General features: G+C 39.5%; 1 protein-coding gene across 3 annotated transcripts; it reads right to left on the bottom strand.

Moving 5' to 3' along the window:
* Window positions 1–349: 349 nt before the first annotated feature.
* On the bottom strand, window positions 350–9,957 carry gtse1 (G-2 and S-phase expressed 1). 3 transcript variants are annotated; one of them, XM_085165776.1, is made up of 12 exons: window positions 9,832–9,957; window positions 9,521–9,560; window positions 9,371–9,428; window positions 7,742–8,390; window positions 6,795–6,962; window positions 4,964–5,090; window positions 3,697–4,062; window positions 3,086–3,140; window positions 2,751–2,948; window positions 2,405–2,633; window positions 1,394–1,510; window positions 350–690 (listed from the first exon to the last, which is right to left on the bottom strand). In XM_085165776.1, exons 1-12 carry the CDS (start codon window positions 9,931–9,933, stop codon window positions 604–606), a joined length of 2,196 nt encoding a protein of 731 aa, XP_085021902.1. In that variant the 5' UTR covers window positions 9,934–9,957; the 3' UTR covers window positions 350–603. The 3 variants fall into 3 exon arrangements, with proteins under 3 accessions (XP_085021902.1, XP_085021903.1, XP_085021904.1); XM_085165777.1 differs by having other exon boundaries at window positions 6,801–6,962; XM_085165778.1 differs by lacking the exon at window positions 9,832–9,957 and adding an exon at window positions 9,751–9,820.
* Between the last annotated feature and the right edge of the window lie 786 nt (window positions 9,958–10,743).

Below are 10,743 nucleotides of genomic sequence, written 5' to 3'. Positions count from 1 at the left end.
TTTTTACATAAAACACCGGAAAACTCCAGTGACTTTTGATAGTGTATGAATATTGAAGGGCCTTATTCCCTGCATTGCAGAATGATGTTTATATACCTCCCTTTCATAGGTCTCCAGGTCTCAGTCGAGTGACACCTTTGTCACTTCAAGGAATTCCTCCTCATTGATAATGAAACTGTCCTGTTTTTATATCTAAAACCATGTTCTGCCAGTCAGCTGACAAGTCCTTATTCTGCAGTGCAACTCTGACTTTGAACACATAGTAAAGTTGATCTATATTATTATCTATGCATATTAAATAAATATTTCTTCTTCAAGTGAACTTCAGGAAGCCAGGATCACTTGAGTGTTTACAACATCATTAACAAGATTTATTCAAACAATAAGCAACAAAATCAAGAGAAATAAAAGTACAATTAGTTGTAGAGACACTTGAGCAATTTCAGAATATTTTATGTAAAACATTTATGTTTGTGTACTCCACTGTAGGAAAGACTCCACTGATTAAAAACTCAGAATCAGTTGGATTATTAAGAGTTTCTGAAGACAGAGAGGTGGTGGTTCAGTAATGTGCACAGATCCAGTACTTAAGGAGGATGACGATCAGAAGGACAGGTTGATGAGGGGAGCATTGTTCTCAGTCTTGTCCTCAGGACTCCACTTGATAAGCGGAGAGCTCAAATCAATCAGCTGAAAACAACAAATGCACAGTTACAGAGCTGCTTTGTGTAGCACCAAATGAACAAACTGCCTCACAGCTTCCCAGTGAAACACAAAGCCACTGAAATATTACATATTCAAAAACTAAAAATCTAGTGGAGTTTGTCTTTCCTGGATATCGGACTGAAGGCATGGCTGCTTTGATTGATAAATGGTCTTAAAAGGTAGCTGTAGCCATTACATTTCTTCACCTTCGCCAGCTGTAGTCACTCAACTGGGCCTCTCTTAAATTATATTTGTGTTTTGGAGCATTATTGCAGAGACATCCAGTGGTGTGGTTAACAGTGTCACTTGACAGGTGAAGTTAAGGGCAGGTGAAAGTAGCCATTACAGGAATTCTCTCAAAAATAATTGAGTCTGCTATGTGGTACAGGTCATAAATTTGTTCTTCAGTTAAGGTGAGAAAATTTGGTGAGAACAAATGATTCTGTATTTCAGTTTACAGGTGTGTGGCATATCACTGATCACAGGTTATAAAATTAATAGTAGTCGGTGGGAAAAGTGAGCATTCAAACAATAACTGAAAGCACCATTAACTATTCTCTTAGTTAATGGTGTTAAAATTCCAATTAAAATATCCCAATAATTCTTAATGGGTATATGAACAAATTTAAATAGACTGATAGATTCTAAAAAGGACTTGGAGGTTATCCCCAGATGAGGTGAAAGTTACCTGAGCTGCACTGCAAGTCTTATTATTGGTCCGGATAAGGTCAGGGGTGTTGGTCAAGTCAATGAGCAGCTTCTCTTGAGGAGGCAGGGTGGGTGGTGGAAGATCCAAAAGGAGAACCTGAGGAAAAAAAACTGAGTGTGAGATGATCATCTCTGAAGTTGCTCTGCAGCTCCAGCAGATCAGACTGAACAAGTGATGATGCAAGAGTTTGACTCTGGACAGCAAATGAATTTTGAGTGTGTGGCAACAATTCATTATAATTTTTGTTGTTTTCTAAACCACTATGAAGCAAGTTATACAGCTACAGAGCATCTGAATCATCTGGTCATCTGTCAGGCTCCAAATCATTTTAACCTCAAAGGAGTCGATACTAGAAGATAACCTGGTATTAAAGCAAAAAAGGAGACTTGTGTAGTTTAACCCTTTGATCTCATATGGTGATATAACCAGAGTACCAGTGCTTGTTCCTGTTATGCACTGGAACCTGAACATGTGGAGGAAACTTTGGCTAAAGAAGAAGCATGTTAAGGTTTTGGAGTGGCCTAGTCAGTCTCCAGGTCTTACTCCCATAGAAAATCTATGGAGGGAGCTGAAGGTTCCAGTTGCCAAACATCAGCCACGAAACATTAATGACTTTGAGGGGATCTGCAAAGAGGAGTGGGACGAAATCCCCCCTGAGATGTGTGCAAAACTTGTGGCCAACTACAAAACAAGTCTGACCCATGTGATTGACAACAAAGGTTCTGCCATCAAGTACTAAAGTGTGTTTTGCATAAATCAAATACTTATGTCCTTCATGAAAATGCTAATTAATTTTTTGAAAATGCATCTTTCTGGATTTTTCTTGCTATTGTTCTTTCTCTCACTGTTCAAATAAACTTACCATTGAAATTATAGAAGGATAATTTCTTTGCTAGTGGGGAAAATCACAAAAACAGCTGGGGTTCAAATTTTTTTTTCCCCTGACTATAACTGTTGTATTATGATGGTGTATACTGTGTGACCTCTGACCTCCTGTGTCTTGCTGTTGCTGTCCTCTTTAAGCTCCATTTCAATCAGGTTTTCATTGGGCACCGATTCATCCAGAATCTGTGCTCCAGGATCCATGGGCTCTGATTGGTCAGTCTGTTGGCTGTTTGAGGGTGTGGTGGTAGGGGGATCATCCTCTAGACAGAAGGGCTGAATTTCAGGTGCATCAACAAGCTCCTCCTCCTCCTCCTGTGTATTGGTGAGGGTGGGGCTGTGCACACACACAAATATAGACACAAATAAAGAATGACACACCTGCATGTGGAGTCAAAGGAGCAACCAGGTGATCTGCAAAGGACCAGTTAGAAGGCAGCCTCTAGCATCTTACCTACAGCTGTGCTGCTTGGTATATGAGGTGGGGACAGAGTCAGAGAGGGCTGGAGGTTTGGGCGTTGGAGAGGGAATGAGTGAAGCCTTGCGTCTAACTGGAGTGGGGAGGGCAGAGGGGCGTCGTGGCTTCATCTGCAGTGACTTGCATGTGATAGCAGAAGGTGTTAGCGGACCAGCAGATGGCTTTTGAGGAAGACTAAAAGAGAAGGAGTTTACAGTATCACTGATCTGTCAGGTAACATTCATCTCCAATATCTCGATCAAACACTGAAGGAATATAGAACCCAGCAGAGATTTAACAGCGTCAGGAATTATATGTGTACTGCCATCTACCTGTCCATGCCGTTAAGTGACATCAGCCTCTTTGGCTTCAACGCCTTAGAGACATCTAAAGACAAAACAAAGACAGTGAGACAGACATGTCAGAGTGTGAAAAACTGGAGCTGAAAATCTTGCTTTGAACTCAAATCAAATTAACAGTTTTCTCAATGCATGTTATTACTGCAAGGCAAACACCTGACAAAATTAAAGAGAAAACTCCATCAATCAGTAAATCCCCTACAAGTAGCACTTGGAAAGGAAGAAGCCCTTTCAAAGTCTGGTTTATAGTCACTACACTGGTTGTTGCAAAAGCTAACTAACATCACCAAAGCCATGTAACTATTTATACTGCCACTGAGAGCACGCTGATCCATCGGTGTCACCAGTGAAGAAAAAAAGCCCACATTAACAATGGTAACTTAGCAAAAGCCGTCAAAAAGGGAAGGAAAAAAAAAAACCCCTAAACAAAACAAAAACTGGATTTTTTTTTAACCCCGAGACAGAAAGTCAGTTTCACTCAATTTATGAGCACTGAAATCTGAGTTAGATGTTAGTCCATTATTTGTCATTTTTAACAGAGTGAACATGTCCAAATATCTCAGAGTTAATCATCACTTTCTCACCATTTACATGGCGAACACCTTTGCCTCCTGTGCTTGGTGTAGGTAGGACCACCGCCTCAGGTTTAGATTTGGCCTTCGGTCCGCTCTGCAGCCGACTTGTGGAGGTGGTGAGGTTGGAGGCAGGTCTTTTGGGGGGCGTGGCTTCAGCTCTCTTGTGAGGAGTGGATTTGGCATCATTGCCACTCTCCGCCTCAGACAGCTTCTTGGCTTGTGTCGATATTGAGCGGCGGCCAGCGGCAGTGGAGGACACCGACTCTGCAGCACTGTAGATGGTGGACCTGCGTGGCCTGCTGAGGCTGTTCACGTTGCGGGGTGCTGGGCCAGTGGAGCTGCTCAGATTCCCGTTAAGAGTAGACTTCACCTTGCCTAAGAGCAGCAACAGATGGTGAAACAGGGTAGATATTTAACCATTTAGCTGTACAGTAAATCTTTAAACGATCATCCAAATAAAACCTTTGCACGTACTCATCCAGGCCAGAGATCAAATCATTTTCATGCTACCAACCAGAACCAATCTAAGCTAGTTGGAGAGAACACCTTATTGTGTTTACATTCCAATTTACTCTGACCTAGAGGACCTCCCTCCACAAGCCTATTTATAGCACTCATCCTACTTCAAATGCTGCATTCAGATGTACCCACCACATGTAAACTCAGAGTGCAAGTTGTCTGAAATCAAATGTTAACCTTTTCCAGTCTCTCTGTTTTAGTGTTGTTGCACTGTGTTCTAGTGACTACAATATCAATTCTGGGGATTTTAGAGTAATTCCATCTTCCATCTGATAAAAAGCTTTACGGAGATATTCTTTCCAGCAGGACCTACATACAGTGCCAAAACTACCAACAGATGGAGCCTGAACTTCCTTGTGACAATACCTCCGACTGTCTATGAGATATTTAAGAGGATGAGAAACAGTCAGCCCAAAACTTCAGACAAGCTTAAAGCTGCTACAATAAAAAAAACCTTGGCTTCACCAAAGCCTCCACATTGCAGACTGATTCAAAATCTTTTTTTTTTCCAATTAAGTTTATTATAAATAATAATAATAAACGTCTAATAATTTTAGAGGATTTCTGATTTTCATAAGCTAATAATAATAATAATAATAATAATTAAAACATAAATTTTAAAGCTTAGCCTTTTGAATTAAACTAGAGGAAAAATGAGCTCTCACAGTATTCCATTTTTTTTTTTTTTTTTTTTTTTTTTTTTTTTTTTTAAACGCACTAGCATGTAGCTCCTGTTACCATTGTGCAGTGAGCATACCTTTAGCCGGGGAAAGAGAGATGCTGGAGTTGAAGCTGGATACAGATGAGGATGATGAGGACGTGTTCTTTCTCCTGGTCTGAAGAGGCTGTGCTTTCCCACCTGACAGGTTCCTCACTCCACTTTGCTGGAAGGAAACACAATCATGACCAAAACAAATGAGTGATTTTACATATTTATCTATGTTTATCTTTTATATGTAGTCCATGGGTCAGACCTAACCTTTGTTTACCTTCTACAGACATTGCAGTTGGTTTGTATTTTAAAGGTCTTTGCTTTGAATTGTTAAAAGTGACCTACGATAATTCTCAACCATAAAAAAGTCCTGTTAATAATAGAGATGGCACAATATCACTTTTTTATGTCCGATACCGATATCATAACTTTGGATATCTGCCGATAACGATATGAAGCTGATATAGCGTATTTTTTTAATCAATAAAACTGTTTTTTATAAATATGTTGTTGCATTTTGTATAAGTTCATACTGAAGTTTTAAAAAACAAAACACTAAAGCTATTCTGTTATACTTGTATGCAAAAAATACACTGCACCCAAAATATTTTATAGTTCAGCAAAACTGATCAATCTAATAAACTTAAAGCTGCACCATCCTCCTTATTCTGGTATCTTAAAGAGTACTTAGCAAAAGCTATAGTACATCTTTCTTCAACAGAAGAAAGATGTACTATAGCTTAGTAGGATGTATATTAGACTTAATAGTTACTATATACAATAATGGATTTCTATACATTTAATCAGATGACCCCTTTGGTTGTAAGATTCAGATAATAATTTATTAAAAGTTAGTCATTTTAAATGAAATAAAGGTATTTTTTGTGCCCCTCTTTCCCTGTTAATGCCCCACCTGGCCCCCCTGGCAAAACTTTGCTAGACCCGCCCCTGCACAGTTACCAGCTATCAGCTACATAGAAAAGGATCCTGGTGTTATTTGTCTCACAGAAACAGTTCATAACTTCCCTTCAGCTCATTCTTGTCACCTAAAAGGTAAACCTGTTTCTCCATCACCTGTTGAGCTCTGATGATTCAGTAAGGACATCTCCTGGCTTCATCTTCATGTTTCCCTCTCACCACATATACAAACCGATATCATGAGCAGCAGCTTTTACAGCTGTGGCTCCAGCAAACATCAGCTGATACTAGAAAGTAATATTAAATAAATTCTAACAACAGCTGATCAAGCTTAAATGTGGAGCTGTTGTTTATCCGCTGGTTTCCTCTTTCTGGCGCAAAGTGGGTGATAAACAAGTAAGACGGGACTTGCGACAGAAAAGCCGATCAGCTGATCATTGATCAGTTTCATGATTGAAGTAGCAACAGGAGAGGGAGGGGAGAGAATGAGAGAAGAAGAGGCAGCTGTGCAGCAAATACAGAATAACTCCTGCCTTTTTTCATTCTAGCTGAAGTACGGGACAAATTGCTTCCTTTTCGCCTCAATATGGAACTCCGATGGCCAGTCCAGCTGTGGCTCCATATATCAGTTGTTAAGCTTAATGTGGAAATACTATGCAAACATTCAGAGATGCATTTACACACTTTACTTCTCTGGGATAGTTTTCTCTGAGATGAAGTGCTGCGGTTTGGAAGCATGTAGCGAGGCTCCAAATGCTTGAACTCCAATTTACTGTAGACTCAGATGCTTCTACATAACTCCTATCAAAGCGCTTCAGCTTCATAATTATTGTTTTTTGTTAACCTCATTTACAAAGTGAGAAATAAAGTCAGCAGGTAAATATCACTCAAAGTAAACTAAATGTTTATCCCAATCCGAAAACACTGCACTGAACTATTTGAACATGCAGACAGTTACCTTTACCTTGATTGGCCGAGGCAGTGTGCATTTTCCCAACAGACTGGAGTTGAGGGAGCTATCACTGATGTCAGAGGCCACGCTCGCTGAATCGGAGAGCAAATCCTCAGAGGACTCCGCCCTTTTAGGGGGACAAGAAGACGGGCTTTGCCTCCAACTGCCCACTGCCTGAAACAGGTAATAGGTAACAGATCATCAGTAATCTGTTGATAGGGTGCTTTTAAGCCAACAACTTCTTACTAAACTATCTACACACAAAATAAAAATTTTAATAAAAGGAGAAAAGCTCATATAAAGTCAGTTCTGGTTGCGTTTCTGTTTTTGTTTATTTTATTACATTTGCTTCCTGGTTAGGAATCTGTTTCATCTATTTATTTTTGCTACTTTAATGAGTCTTAAGAAGATTGTAAGTTTTTCTAGGAAGGATCACTTTATGAACTGGTTTAATACAAATTTATTAATCTGTTATGTAACATCACACTTGCATCTATTGAATGGTTTCTTTAAAACAAAGGTAATGTATAAATATAGCAACAAGCTTTTTAAAACGGGAACAAGAGTGTTCAGTTTGTATCTTAAAGTATTAAAGGTGTCAAGTACTTATTCGAAAATGCAACTTATCCATTTTAATGAAATTAATTGGAAATGTTTACAATCTTTTGTTTTTTTTAAATGTTGCTTTTTAAAAGCATGTTCAACAACGATATCAATCAAACATTTTCCACGCAAGGAATAAAGCAGAAAATAAATACTGCTTGTATTCTTCGGGCATTAAAAATACCCACGATTCCGTCATGGAAACTGCACGGGCTCAGGAACACTTCGGAGAAGACAGATTCAGAGAAAGCCTATTAGGTATCTGTCAAAGGCTGCTTCCAGAAAACAGCGCTAAGCCTGAGGCTATTTTTATAGACCGATACTGGGTGAATTAAAAACTCAAATCTTACTCTGTTGGGTGGTTGCAGTTTGGTCTTTTCCACTCTGCTCTTGCTGGTTGAACAGGAAGTCACTGGAATGGTTGGTTTGCTCGGCAGCACAACAGCAACACCTAGTGCAGATTTCCCTCGAAGTGCAGTTCTGGGCTGAGCTTTGGCTTGGATCACAGGGCTGCAGGTGCTGAGTCTGCTTTTTGAAGTAGGGCGGGTAGACGAAGCTGGGGTGATAGTGGGGCGGATAGATGAAGTGATGCTGGATCCGCTGCCTCTCTGCAGTTGGCGCTGGATGACGGGTGGCAGCTGCTTCAGTGGACTGTCCTGCACACAGAAGGTCTGTCGTTTGTTTGGGCTGACTCCACTGGTGGTCTGAGCAAGGAGACCAAGTCTGGTCTCAACCTCCTCGACAAACTCCTCTTGCTCAGTCATGGTGTCCATGGTCACACTGGTGGTGTCTCTGTTCTCATCGTGTGACACAGTGCTCTGCAGCTGACTTGCTAGTCTGTGGGCTTCCTGACACACAGCCTCCAGCTGTTCTCCCGTCAGCGGGCTCCAGGTTATGCTATGGTTCTCGAGGGGAGACGCCACATTAACGGAAACACACTTCTCTTTATGACTGACTGGACCAACAAACACCTCATCTTCATCTTCATCACCCCTAGAGCTGCAGAGCACAAGGACATTAGTGCATAAGTCACAGCAAGAGTAACAAACAGTTCACAGCAATTAAACTTTAAACATCAAGGAGCTGACTACACACAGTTTTAAAAAATAAAGCATTTCTTAAAATAAAGCAAGAGTGATGTGGAGCAACCGTTTCATGTCGACATAAACAAAGAAGAGAAAAAAGTTCAAGTTATTACTAAAATTAAATTTGAAGCTATAAAGGCAAACCCAAAGTAAGAAAACTTACTTTGCTTGAAATTATTAAGATATGTTATGCACTTAAGTAGTTTGAATTAGAAATCACACGCCCAAACAAACTTTAGAGGGATTTTTTTTAAACCAATAACTCAAGGTCTAATATGATACATTACAGAGCTTAAATCTCAAATGAATGATGGTATTGAGAGTATCCTTAGAGAAACTTGCGTGTCCACGTCAACTGCCATCCTGCCCGGCCAGCAGGGTGATGACAATACCCATCCGCATTTTACAGTTGAGGGTTAAAATGCGGAGTTCCTTGACGGCTTTTACTCAGTTAAAACTGACTTTTAAGATACCTCAGGATGTTCAGAGTTTTGCAAAAGTTGTTGACATTCACTTAAACTTATTTACACTTGAAGACAACAGAACTATTGGGACACATGCTGTTTTACTAATTTTATACTTTTCAATAGTTTTAATGGTTGCTTTATATTCTTGTTAATAGTTTATTACTTTGCCAATTTGACTTTTTGTGTGGGTTTGTTCATTTCAGTTTAGTTTTCATTAGCTTACATATTGTCCGTTATTATACTGTGCTGCAGATCAAATCCTGCATGTAAACCTTATTAGTGCAAGATCATATGTCAAACACGTCTTCTGGATGTTGGCAGCCGGACAATCAGAGGATATTGTGGGAATTTAAATGCGGAAATAAAAGAAAAGTGCGTGACTGAACTCCTGGCAGTACCTCGATAGAAACTCTCGTGTGATTTTTACCTGGCAGGCGACAGAGAAACATCAAAGTCAAACTTCTCATCAGGCAGAAAGAACACATCTACTGAGACACAATCAAAGTGATTAGTGATGAAACGCTTAAAAACAGAGTATAAACGCCTGATGTCTGACGGTCACTGAATGCTTACTCACCGCTATTAGCTCGACAGTCCATCCGTAAGCTTGTTCGTCTCTGAAAACAGATCAGACGTGCAGGTTTACTATCACAATAGTCTAAAAACATTCAAATTTACACCAACACTGACAAACAGTGAAACCAGCGAATTTAGAAACGACCATTTTGACTATCATGCTAACTTTAACGTTAGCTCTCTAGCACTCCACCTATGTCAAACAATAACGGACAAGAGCGTAAAACTCACAATTTAAAGATTCATTTTCGATGATTTTATGGTCCAACAATTTCCATGGAGAAAATGTTTTATTCAAGTTAAAATACAAACCTCTATTTCCTCCGAAACGTCACAAATCTTTTTTGCTTCGCATTCAAACAGCGACGTGGAAGCAGAGAATTTCACAAATAATTCAAATCTGCTGCGCTGCATGTCACGTGACTCATAGATGCGCCACTATTGGTTTAAAGACTATGACGGAGTCTTCGGTGGCGTCCTGGGGATTGTAGTCAAAAGCTAGCTAAACCTTGTGTCTGAACAATTTCCATTTACCATCTATGATTTTGTTTGATTTAAATTCGATTTTAAAAATTTGTATCCCAACAAAACAGCTCATATTACAAATGTAAATGTATACAAATGTAATAAAAGTTTAAAAAATGACTCTTAGCAATTAAATTCGTTCATCTTTGTATATTTTTAAATTAAAGATGTGCATGCATTGAATAAAATGTAGATTAAAAATGCAATTCTTTTACAGTTCTTTCATTACAAGCTCTACGGTATTCATTGGACTGCTACATAACATGTAACGGTACTCTACTGCTTTTTAAATAGAATAATAGACTACAATAATAAAAATCTGTGGATGAAGACTCTCTCTTCTAAATTTGGTCTGCCTGCTAGAACCACTCACATATAGACCATAGTGATTCAAATAACCACTGCTTACAACCAAGGTGTCCAAAAGAACATCTCTGAACACAACACACAGAAACTTGAAGCAGATGGGCTACAGCACCAAAGCACCATAGGGACCGCTCCTGTCACTTAGAACAGGAAAGTGAGGCTCATATACATGAGCTTGCCAAAATTGGATAATTGAAGAGTGGAAATAGGTTGCCTGGTCTGGTGAGTGTCAATTTCTGTGGTGACAGAAGGTGCTAGTGTAAGAACCACAACATGAGAGCATAGATCCATCCTGGCTTGTATAAATGATTCTTGTTGGTCGTATAATGGTGT

The sequence above is a fragment of the Neolamprologus multifasciatus genome, chromosome 7 (assembly GCF_963576455.1).
Source record: "Neolamprologus multifasciatus chromosome 7, fNeoMul1.2, whole genome shotgun sequence".
NCBI classification, from domain to species: domain Eukaryota; kingdom Metazoa; phylum Chordata; class Actinopteri; order Cichliformes; family Cichlidae; genus Neolamprologus; species Neolamprologus multifasciatus.
This window is presented reverse-complemented; position numbering and strand designations above follow the sequence as displayed.